Source organism: Ranitomeya variabilis, chromosome 1 (genome assembly GCF_051348905.1).
Source record: "Ranitomeya variabilis isolate aRanVar5 chromosome 1, aRanVar5.hap1, whole genome shotgun sequence".
Lineage (NCBI taxonomy): Eukaryota > Metazoa > Chordata > Amphibia > Anura > Dendrobatidae > Ranitomeya > Ranitomeya variabilis.
In genome coordinates, this window is record NC_135232.1 from 531,061,575 (window position 1) to 531,074,571 (window position 12,997).

Consider the following 12,997-nt stretch of genomic DNA (forward strand, 5'->3'; position numbering starts at 1 on the left):
TGGCATTCTCTTGATGAGCTTCAAGAGGCAGTCACCTTTAATGGTCTTCCAACAATCTTGAAGAAGGAGTTCCCAGAGATGCTTAGCACTTGTTGGCCCTTTTACCTTCACTCTGCGGTCCAGCTCACCCCAAACCATCTCGATTGGGTTCAGGTCTGGTGACTGTGGAGGCCAGGTCATCTGGCGTAGCACCCCATCACTCTCCTTCTTGGTCAAATAGCCTTTACACAGCCTGGAGGTGTGTTTGGGGTCATTGTCCTGTTGAAAAATAAATGATGGTCCAACTAAACGCAAACCGGAAGGAATAGCATGCCACTGCAAGATGCTGTGGTAGCCGTGCTAGTTCAGTATGCCTTCAATTTTAAATAAATCCCCAACAGTGTCACCAGCAAAGCACCCCCACACCATCACACCTCCTCCTCCATGCTTCACGGTGGGAACCAGGCATGTAGAGACCATCCGTTCACCTTTTCTGCGTCGCACAAAAACACGGTGGTTGGAACCAAAGATCTCAAATTTGGACTCATCAGACCAAAGCACAGATTTCCACAGGTCTAATGTCCATTCCTTCTTGTATTCTTTAGCCCAAATAAGTCTCTTCTGCTTGTTGCCTGTCCTTATCAGTGGTTTCCTAGCAGCTATTTTACAATGAAGGCCTGCTGCACAAAGTCTCCTCTTAACAGTTGTTGTAGAGATGTGTCTGCAGCTAGAACTCTGTGTGGCATTGCCTGGTCTCTAATCTGAGCTGCTGTTAACCTGGGATTTCTGAGGCTGGTGACACGGATAAACTTATCCTCAGAAGCAGAGGCGACTCTTGGTCTTCCTTTCCTGGGGCGGTCCTCATGTGAGCCAGTTTGTTTGAAGCGCTTGATGGTTTTTGGTACTGCACTTGGGGACACTTTCAAAGTTTTCCCAATTTTTTGGACTGACTGACCTTCATTTCATAAAGTAATGATGGCCACTCGTTTTTCTTTATTTAGCTGCTTTTTTCTTGCCATAATGCAAATTCTTAGTCTATTCGGTAGGACTATCAGCTGTGTATCCACCAGACTTCTGCACAACACAACTTATGTTCCCAACCCCATTTATAAGGCAAGAAATCCCACTTTTTAAACCTGACTGGGCACACCTGTGAAGTGAAAACCATTCCCGGTGACTACCTCTTGAAGGTCATCAAGAGAATGCCAAGAGTGTGCAAAGCAGTCATCAAAGCAAAAGGTGGCTACTTTGAAGAACCTAGAATATAAGACATATTTTCAGTTGTTTCACACTTTTTTGTTAAGTATATAATTCCACATGTGTTAATTCATAGTTTTGACGCCTTCAGTGTGAATGTACAATTTTCAGTCATGAAAATACAGAAAAATCTTTAAATGAGAAGGCGTGTCCAAACTTTTGGTCTGTACTGTATATATTCGGACTTGGCAAAAAAACAGATCCGTCGCATTAGTTTTTCACAATTTGCAACGGATCCGTTTTTTTCAAAATTCGCCAGATTGTGCCTGAAGGCAAACACTTGATGTGTGAAAGCAGCCTTAAGGTACCTTCACACTCAGCAACTTTACAACAAGAACGACAACGATCCGTGACGTTGCAGCGTCCTGGATAGCGATCTCGTTGTGTTTGACACGCAGCAGCGATCTGGATCCCGCTGTGATATCGCTGGTCGGAGCTAGAAGTCCAGAACTTTATTTGGTCGTCAGGTCGGCGTGTATCGTCATGTTTGACAGCAAGAGCAACGATGTCAGCAATGTTTTACATGGAGCTAACGACCTGTGAGAACGATAAGTGAGTCACCGCTACGTCACAGGATCGCTCCTGCATCGTTGTGGAGCTGCTGTGTTTGACGTCTCTACAGTGACCTAAACAGCGACGCTCCAGCGATCGGCTCGGTGTCTATATCGCTGCAGCATCGCTGAGTGTGACGGTACCTTTACACAGCTGTTATCTTCTCTGGATTATCTGTGCACTTTATTTGAATAGCACTGACTTGTCTTATTGTTTACAATTTGCCATGCTTACATACTGTTAACCCCTTATGATCCTGCTTTTGGTAGTGCTACTCTGTTTTAATAAATTTTATATATCTGCATTAATAAAAAATTGTTGTTTTTATTGAAAAAATTCTCTGATCCTTTCTTTGCATTAATATGCTTAGTTTGTCTTGTGTTCTATTGATGTTTTAAGTTCTAACCCATTTAATTTTTGAAGCCTGGTTTTGGAAAACCTTTGGTCTATCTAAATTGCAAGACTTGTTAAAGGTTTGTTTGTGACTGGTAGGATCGCTACTTCCAACAGGTGGCGCTATAGAGTTCAAGTCCGCTTTTTCTCTGAAGAGGCACTTTGCATACCAATATATCTGCAAACAGGAAATCACTTTTTTTTTCCTTCCCAGATGCCAACTTTAAATAAGCTTTATTTCAAGTGACAAAAAAACGCATGCAATGGGGCAGCACGGTGGCGCAGTGGTTAGCACAGCAGCCTTGCAGCGCTGGAGTCCTGGGTTCAAACCCCACCAAGGACAACATCTGTAAAGAGTTTGTATGTTCTCTCCGTGTTTGTGTGGGTTTCCTCCGGGTACTCCGGTTTCCTCCCACATTCCAAAGACATACTGATAGGGAATTTAGATTGTGAGCCCCATCGGGGACAGTGATAATGTGTGCCTGTAAACCTGTAAAGCGCTGCGGAATATGTTAGCGCTATAAAAAAAAAAAAAAGATTAAAACGCATGTAAAAAATGCAGCAAAAGCGCAGGTGACCTGCCAGTGACTTCAAATGCAGATTTGGTTCAGATTTCACCGGTGTCAAATCCTGAGCCATTCCTGATCGTGTACACGTGCACTAAGACGCACTGGACCATAAGACACACCTAGGTTTTAGGGGAGGAAATTAGAAAAAAAATTGAAGCAAAAAATGTGGTCAGTTCTGTACTAATATCCCCTATCCTGGTGTATATATATGATCGCCCTCATCTCCATCCTGATAGGCATGGCCCCCTCATCCTTAGCCTTGTAGGCATGGCCCCCTCATCCTGATATGCAGGGACCCTATATCCATCCTGGTGTGTATGACCCCATCAGAAAAACAAACAAAACTTTATTTTTACCTTCCCTGCGTTCCCTCACAGCATCTTGTTCTGATGCCAGCAGCCACTTTATGCTTGTAAGCAGCGCAACACAGGGATGTCAAGCGGTGCTTACAAGCTGAGGACAGCTATCAAAATAGTCCCGGTGTGGAGAGTAGTGAATATTCATTGCTCTTTAACAGCAGGCACAGTGTTAGCTGCAGCCGTCAGCTTCCTGCAGCTGCTGGGCGTTCACGTGTGCTGCCACTAAAGGAAATGAATATTCATTGCCTAAAGTAGCGGGCACACGCGAATGCCTGGCAGCTGCACAAAACTGGCTGCTGAGGCTAACAGCATGTCCGCTTTTAAACAGAAATGAATATTCACTGCCCTCCATTCCAATGACCGTGGAATTCAGTGAATATTCATTTCTCTTCAGCAGCTGGCACATGAGTTAGCCACAGCCCCGCCGGCTCCTGCCCCCTGTGATCTGCCACTTCCCCGCCTCACCTCACAGCTATAAGACACACCCCCCATTTTCCTCCAACATTTTTGGAGGAAAAAAGTGTCTTATAGTCCGAAAAGTACTGTAATAAGTGCAGGTAATTCATTTGTGTCTTAAATTAGTGATTTGAAAAATATTAATGCCGCAAATATTATAGCTGTCCACTTGTAGAGATGGGAAAATTGGAGAAAATAGTTGCTTCGCTTCCAAAGTCTAATGTTTCAATATTTGCCATTTTCTAGATTTTTGACACTGCAGAAGAGTTGCGTAAAAAAGTGGTGGACCTTGCTGAAATGATTCGGAAAGCTTCAAAGGTTGTTATTCACACAGGAGCTGGAATAAGCACTTCATGTGGAATTCCTGATTTTAGGTTTGAGATTATTATGTTTGAATATATCATTTCTTTTCAGTTAATCTTATGACTTTTATGGTTGTGATATGTATGCAGGTATCTACAGTACAGACCAAAAGTTTGGACACACCTCATTTAAAGATTTTTCTGTATTTTCATGACTATGAAAATTGTACATTCACACTGAAGGCATCAAAACTATGAATGAACACATGTGGAATTATATACTTAACAAAAAAGTGTGAAACAACTGAAATTATGTCTTATATTCTAAGTTCTTCAAAGTAGCCACCTTTTGCTTTGATGACTGCTTTGCACACTCTTGGCATTTTCTTGATGAGCTTCAAGAGGCAGTCACCTTTAATGGTCTTCCAACAATCTTGAAGGAGTTCCCAGAGATGCTTAGCACTTGCCTTCACTTTGCGGTCCAGCTCACCCCAAACCATCTCTATTGGGTTCAGGTCTGGTGACTGTGGAGGCCAGGTCATCTGGCGCAGCATCCCATCACTCTCCTTCTTGGTCAAATAGCCCTTACACAGCCTGGAGGTGTGTTTGGGGTCATTGTCCTGTTGAAAAATAAATGATGGTCCAACTAGACGCAAACCGGATGGAATAGCATGCCGCTGCAAGATGCTGTGGTAGCCATGCTGGTTCAGTATGCCTTCAATTTTGAATAAATCCCCAACAGTGTCACCAGCAAAGCACCCCCACATCATCACACCTCCTCCTGCATGCTTCACAGTCGCACAAAGACACGGTGGTTGGAACCAAAGATCTCAAATTTGGACTCTTCAGACCAAAGCACAGATTTCCACTGGTCTAATGTCCATTTATTGTGTTCTTTAGCCCAAACAAGTCTCTTCTGCTTGTTGCCTGTCCTTAGTTGCCTGTCCTTAGCAGTGGTTTCCTAGCAGCTATTTTATCATGAAGGCCTGCTGCACAAAGTCTCCTCTTAACAGTTGTTGTAGAGATGTGTCTGCTGCTAGAACTCTGTGTGGCATTGACCTGGTCTCTAATCTGAGCTGCTGTTAACCTGCGATTTCTGAGGCTGATGACTCGGATAAACATCCTCAGAAGCCGAGGTGACTCTTGGTCTTCCTTTCGTGGGGCGGTCCTCATGTGAGCCAGTTTCTTTGTAGCGCTTGAAGGTTTTTGCCACTGCACTTGGGGACACTTTCAAAGTTTTCCCAATTTTTCGGACTGACTGACCTTCATTTCTTAAAGTAATGATGGCCACTCGTTTTTCTTTACTTAGCTGCTTTTTTCTTGCCATAATACAAATTCTAACAGTCTATTCAGTAGGACTATTAGCTGTGTTTCCACCAGACTTCTGCACACAACTGATGGTCCCAACCCCATTTATAAGACAAGAAATCCCACTTATTAAACCTGACAGGGCACACCTGTGAAGTGAAAACCATTCCCGGTAACTACCTCTTAAAGGTCATCAAGAGAATGCCAAGAGTGTGCAAAGCAGTCATCAAAGCAAAAGGTGGCTACTTTGAAGAACCTAGAATATAAGACATACTTTCAGTTGTTTCACACTTTTTTGTTAAGTAAATAATTCCACATGTGTTAATTCGTAGTTTTGATGCCTTCAGTGTGAATGTACAATTTTCATAGTCATGAAAATACAGGAAAATCTTTAAATGAGAAGGTGTGTCCAAACTTTTGGGCTGTACTGTACGTATATAATCGCCAGTTAGGACTTCCGGCCGCTGTCCCCGAATCCTATAAGGCACCGTGGCAGTGTCACTTGCGCCTGCGCAAGTGACATACACGTCTACGCTATTCCCACGCACAGTAACAGCCGCATCGTTCTTAAGCCTCCGTGGGAATAGTGGTTACGTTTGTCACTTGCGCCTGTGCAAGTGAAATTCACGTCACCGTTATTCCTGCCCATGCGCAGTAACATCCACAACTGCGCACTCCAGCTGCTCTACCCGCGCATGCGCGGTAACGACGTGGCTGTTACTGCGCCTGCGTGAAGAATAGCGGTGATGTCTGTTTTACTTGTGCAGCCGCAGGAACAGCCTACGGCCATGAACTGCACCTACACAAGTGACAGATATGTCACCGCTATTCCCAGTAACAGCCATAACTGCGCGGTGTACCCGAGCTTGCTTACTTACGATTTTTGATTACCTCAAGCAGCACAAACTTTTCCACAGTCCCATACTGGTGTATCAATTTTGTCTACTATCTGAGACACAAAAATACTGTCTACTACACTCCCTGACAGTGTAGTAGACAGTATTTCGGAGGTTTTCAGCTTTCAAAAGAATAATTTATACAACCAATGGATGAATTTAACGTCAGGTTATAAGCTTTTATTTACATAACATGGATAAGCGACATAACTTCTGTCAGGGAGGGTACTGGTATGTACATAGTTTATACCAGTGATTTTCAACCTTTTTTGAGCCGCGGCACACTTTTTATACTTAAAAAATCCCGAGGCACACCACCAACCAAAATGGCACAAAATGGTGCGTCCAGGTTTGAGATGAAAGTCTGCAGTCATTCTATGTGACTGCAGGCTTCTGAATTCTCACAGCGCAAGCACTGCACACTTTCAGGATTCTCCCTTGCCGGTGGCCAGAGTGGACGGTCATGACAGCACAAGTATGTGATTTGGATACTTCTGGTCACATTCTAACTAGACGTGTCCGGCCTCAGTCAATTCATTTTCATTGAATGAGGCCACACATGTCTAGTCAGCACGTGACCGCATGTATGTAAATCACCAACATCAGAGAATTATGATAGCAGTGTGCACTGTGAGAATTCAGAAGTCTGCAGTCACATAGTATGACTGCAGACTCATCACAACCTTGGACATCCCCTTTAATGTTCCTAACAAATAAAAATGAGAATTAGTATCACAAAAAAAACACATTTACATCCAGGTACCTGATAGATGACGTTGTTTGTGGAGTCGCCTCTTTCTTTTCATCTTCACCTTGTCCAGATGCCATGATGACTCTTCTCATCCACCGGCAGAGCTCGTTTCTGCAGACTTCCATCTTCTCCTGTCTTCTGCAGCACATCCCGACAACACCCTTAAAGATAGCAGTGTTATTATAATGCTCCGGAATAACAATATCTGCCCTAGGCTGAGCCTCTGAGTAAATAATTGCCCCTCACTTTATTCCCAGCACATAATATGACCCTCACTGTCCCTCTTATGGTACATGCCATCCACACTACCCTCTCTCTCTTTTCCATACTTCACACTGCCTTCTCATACGGTGTCCCTCATAGAGAGCCCAGTCTCTCTACTGTGCCCCTTCATTACACTCCTCCTACTTGGCATACTGTCTCCTCCTGGCTGTTACCCTCACACTACTCAGTATCTATTATGTGTCCACTCACACTTTCATCCCCCCATACTGTCTGCACACATTTCTAATAGCCTCCTCCTGTACATCCCCCCCCCCTGCTAACATACCCCTTTGCTCTCTCCATATTTCCTCCTCACACATTCCCCCCTCACACATTCCCCCGACTCCCCATACTGTCCTCACACATCCCATCACCGTTGCTCCCAGTACTGTCAGCACACATTTTTCCCCTCGCTACTGTGTCCACCCCCATCTCCCCACTCACCCCCACAGAATATATCCACTGCCCTTCCGATAGAATAAATCCATCCCCTTCCACAGAATAAATGCACCCTGCCCCACACATGCTAAATAAATTCCAGCCCCCCCCACGTACACACTGAATAAATCCCCCACACACACTGAATAAATCCCCCCACACACTGAATAAATCCCCCCACACACTGAATAAATCCCCCCCCCACACTGAATAAATCCCCCCACACTTAATAAATCCCCCCACATACTCCCCATAAACCCACCCCACGCTGAATCTTCGGTGTCTTCAGCTCCACAGCACAGGAGCACTTACCACCAAGTCTCTTCTTTCTCCTGCGCGCCGGATAGTGACGTCAGCAGCGTGATCACATGACTTGATCACGCTGCTGGCGTCGCTCTGACCCGGCAGTCAGAGCCTCAATTGTACTCGCAGCTGGTAGATGTCTGCGAGTACAATTGATCTCCGGGAGCCGGCGCGCTGCAGCTTCTCTGTGCCGGTTGTCAGCTTGACAGTCGGCACAGAGAACAGCTGACTCCCGTTCCCCGCGGCACACCCGACCATGTGTCGCGACACACTAGTGTGCCGCGACACACTAGTGTGCCGCGGCACACTGGTTGAAAAACACTGGTTTATACCACTGAGGCACTGCTTCTGGATTTGCCATTTTAACTGTACTCAACAAAACATAACTAAAAATATTTGGCCTCATCCCCATTACGGCACAAAGAAAGCCAGTACCACGCCAATATATACGTTATTTTTATTACCTCAGCCAGCAGCAAATTCGCCACAGTCCCATACTGTATAACAATTGTGTTTACTATCTGAGACACACAAGTACTCTCTACTACTGGTATGTACATGCTTCATACCACTGATGCACTGCTTATGGATTTGCCATTTTAACTGTCCTCAAAAAAAAAAAAATGTAATAACATTTTGGCCTCATCAACATTATGGCAAAAAGGAATCCAGTACCACAGCAATATATACGTTCTTTTTATTACCTCAGGCAGCAGTAAATTCCGCCAGCCCCTCATACACGCCTGTTTTTTACAAATCTATATAACTACCGCATGTCCAACTAGCATTCATTGCTGAAGGAATCCAACAGCAGTGCTACTTACTGAAGTGCAGGTTGTTACACACAAGAAAGCTTCCTCACTTCTCCAAACAGGCCCACATACCGCCTGTATATTTCATTGCATATCACTGCTCCTGGACTCCCGCAGCAGCGCCAACATGGCGCCTCATAAAAAATAAAAAAATCAACACAAAAAAAAAAGGCTCAGGCACTACGTAAACAGCAACGTCGTGCTAATGAGACTCCTCAACAAAAACACCATCATCTGGACAAAGACGATGCATATAAATGTAGACGTCTCTCTCAGGAGTCGTGTCGCTCTAAAGCTATGAGATTGGCTATTCGCCAAAAAAAACGCTGCCACAATACACATTCCGTTTACACATTTCTACCACAACCACAAGGTGACGCATCACAATCTGAACACCACACCACATATTCTACCACTTCAAGGCGCATGAGCTGTCAGCAACTATCTCCAGTAGCTACATCAATGCCACTGTTACACAATACGGAACCATACTGTCTGCAGCCACAAGCTGAAGCCCAGACGGTCACACTACTTCAACTACAAAACAAATGACTAATCGACATTTGGCGGCAAACAAGACCCATTGACTCTTTGACTACTCCACTGCTACTACAACAACAATATTTTACTGAAGATGAAAATACAATTAAGGAACACAGCTGCGGTGACATGACTCATGTATGTGAAAGTTGCCAAGCTTTGCATTTTGCAAATGAGATGCCTCTGGATAAAAAGTTTACACACTGCTGTCAGAAGAGTAAAGTCCATCTACCCATAATACTGTATTTCCATGTTGATGACAGGAGAACATGAATACAGCAAAAAATTCATAGACAATAGTCGCTCTATCAACAGTTCTTTTGCATTTGTGTCCATGGGAGCAAGTGTTTCACCACCTCCTGGATATGGCCCATACTGTTTTAGAATTCATGGACAGATCTATCATCAAACAGGCACACTGCATCCAGCTGACGAAGTACTACCTAAATTAGCACAACTTTACATACTATATACCACCCACGCTAATGAACAACGACTGCATGAATGAATGAATGAATGAAAAATGCCATCCTACTTTAATGACCATTATTGCTGAGCTAATGCAAACAAAAAATCCTTTCACAACTATCGAATGCTACGTGATGTTGAAGAACAAGAGACGATCAAAGCTCTACAAAATGGAACTGTCATGCCAAACACCACAATGGCTATTAAACAAGATAGGTCTCAAGATCCCAGACGATACAATAAACCAACTGTGAGTGAAGTGGCAGTGGTCTCTCAGAATGATGGTGAGCCTCCCTTCCATAGAGACATCGTAATTCTTTTAAAACCTGATCCACAATATCATCTGGCTCCAAAAGCATCAGCATTGTGCATAGCAATTTAGATGCGCTGATGTATCTTATCTTTTTTGCCCCTATGGAGAACAAAGCTGGCATGACGCTCTAAAACACCAAGGACATAGTACACGAAGGATCACCCAACTACAGTACTACAGCTAAGTATTATCCATGAGAAGGGATTTTAATCCACTACTAAATGGTGCAAACTAACAAAGCAATATTTGGTTGATGCATATGTCAAAATCGAAGCTAATCGACTACATTACATTAGAATGCTTCCAAAAGCTTTAAAAGTAGAAGATCATTGCCTTCTTCAAGAACACTTACTCAACAAATCTATTCAAAAGGGTATCCCAATTGGAAACAACTGTCATTTTACCATCATCTTTTGAAGGCAGTCCATGAAATATGCAACAGCGCTACCAGGATGCTATGGCTATCGTTACCAAGTATGGTCGCCCTGATCTTTGTCACTATGACGTGCAACCCTAAGTGGAGGGAAATTACTGAAAATTTACAACAGTGGCAACGTGTTGAACATCGCCCAGACTTGGTTGCATGGGTCTTTAAAATTAAACTTGAATCCCTGTTATCTGATATTAACAATGGATTATTTGGACAGGCCTGTGCTATCGTGCATGTCATTGAGTTTCAAAAGTGTGGTCTGCCACATGCACATATTTTAATCATACTTGACGACTATTTCGAAAATCAGAACTGAACAAGAGATAAGCAACATTGTATGGGCTGAAATTCCTGACAAGACAACACACCCTCAGCTCCACAACATTGTTCTGACAAACATGATTCATGGTGTCTGTGGTGAAACTCCTAACTCTCCCTGTATGGATCATTGACACTACTAAAGAAATGGATGGCTATACAATTTACCACAGAAACATTGGGACAACATACCAACATAGTTTTAGCATTATCGACAATGCATGGCTAAAAAAAAAAATGCAACTACCATATGAATGTGGAAATTTGTGCTAGCATTCAAAGTGTCAAGTATTTAAATCTATATATGTGAGGCATCGTGATTACTTGCTAATCCCGCCCCCTGCACAGTAGCTCCGCCCCCACCACATCACCACACAATCCCGCCCCCCACCCTATTACCACACACAATCCCGCCCCTCCACATCACCACACACAATCCCGCCCCTCCACATCACCACACACAATCCCGCCCCCACCACATTACCACACACAATCCGCACCACATCACCACACACAATCCCGCCCCCCCACCACATCACCACACACAATCCCGCCCTCCCACCACATCACCACACATAATCCCGCCCCCACCACATTACCACACATTATCCCGCCCCCACCACATCACACAATCCTGCCCCCCACCACACAATCCCGCCCCCCCACCACATCACCACACATAATCCCACCCCCACATTACCACACATAATCCCGCCCCCCACCACATTACCACACACAATCCCGCCCCCCTACCACATTACCACACAATCCCGCCCCCCCACCACATCACCACACACAATCCCACCCCCCACCATATCACCACACATAATCCGGCCCCACACCACATTACCACACACAATCCCGCCCCCCTACCACATTACCACACAATCCCGCCCCCCCACCACATCACCACACATAATCCCACCCCCCACCATATCACCACACATAATCCCGCCCCCCACCACATTACCACAGATAATCCCGCCCCCCCACCCCATTACCACAGATAAAAAAATTACCAGATAATCCCGCCCCCCACCCCATTACCACAGATAAAATTACCACACACAATACCGCCCCCCCACCCCATCACCACACATTACGCCCACCCACCCCATCACCACACATAATCCCGCCCCCTCACCCCATCACCACACATAATCCCGCCCCCCCACCCCATCACCACACACAATCCCGCCCCCCACCCCATCACCACACACAATCCCGCCCCCCCACCCCATCACCCCACACAATCCCGCCCCCCCACCCCATCACCACACACAATCCCGCCCCCCCACCCATCACCACACACAATCCCGCCCCCCCACCCCATCACCACACACAATTCCGCCCCCCCACCCCATCACCACACACAATCCCGCCCCCCCACCCCATCACCACACACAATTCCGCCCCCCCACCCCATCACCACACACAATCCCGCCCCCCCACCCCATCACCACACACAATCCCGCCCCCCCACCCCATCACCACACACAATCCCGCCCCCCCACCCCATCACCACACACAATCCCGCCCCCCCACCCCATCACCACACACAATCCCGCCCCCCCACCCCATCACCACACACAATCCCGCCCCCCCACCCCATCACCACACACAATCCCGCCCCCCCACCCCATCACCACACACAATCCCGCCCCCCCACCCCATCACCACACACAATCCCGCCCCCCCACCCCATCACCACACACAATCCCGCCCCCCCACCCCATCACCACACACAATCCCGCCCCCCCACCCCATCACCACACACAAAAATCATCACCACACACAAAAATCATCACCACACACAATCCCGCCCCCCCACCCCATCACCACACACAATCCCGCCCCCCCACCCCATCACCACACACAATCCCGCCCCCCCACCCCATCACCACACACAATCCCGCCCCCCCACCCCATCACCACACACAATCCCGCCCCCCCACCCCATCACCACACATTATCCCACCCTCCCACCACATTGACACACATAATCCCGACCCCCACCACATTACCATGTATATAATCCCGCCCCCACCACATTACCACACATAATCCCGTTCCCCCACCACATTACCACACACAATCCTGCCCTCCACCACAAATGTATTAGTATTCAGATTTTTAATGATTATTATTGTTAACTTCATTTTAAGTTAATTTATCACCTGCGTAAGCGCTATTGAATGTTGTCATTATTTACTTTAGTTTAATCACCAGCAGCGTTAATTAGATAGCAATGAGCGTGCCGAGCGTTAGCTGGCAGGAAACAGGTAGTAC

At 45.9% G+C, this 12,997-nt stretch overlaps 1 protein-coding gene across 4 annotated transcripts in view; it reads left to right on the top strand.

The window, feature by feature from the left end:
- The window catches only part of LOC143766626 (NAD-dependent protein deacylase sirtuin-6-like), a 304,913-nt gene that overhangs the window by 51,632 nt on the left and 240,284 nt on the right, over positions 1-12,997 (top strand). For 3 of the 4 annotated variants that reach the window (XM_077254435.1, XM_077254441.1, XM_077254450.1), the window contains exon 2: positions 3,812-3,939. The exons of the other annotated variant lie outside the window; for it this stretch is intronic. In XM_077254435.1, coding sequence (XP_077110550.1) covers positions 3,812-3,939 — 128 coding nt within the window. The remainder of the gene's footprint in view (positions 1-3,811; positions 3,940-12,997) is intronic. 4 annotated transcript variants of the gene reach the window in all.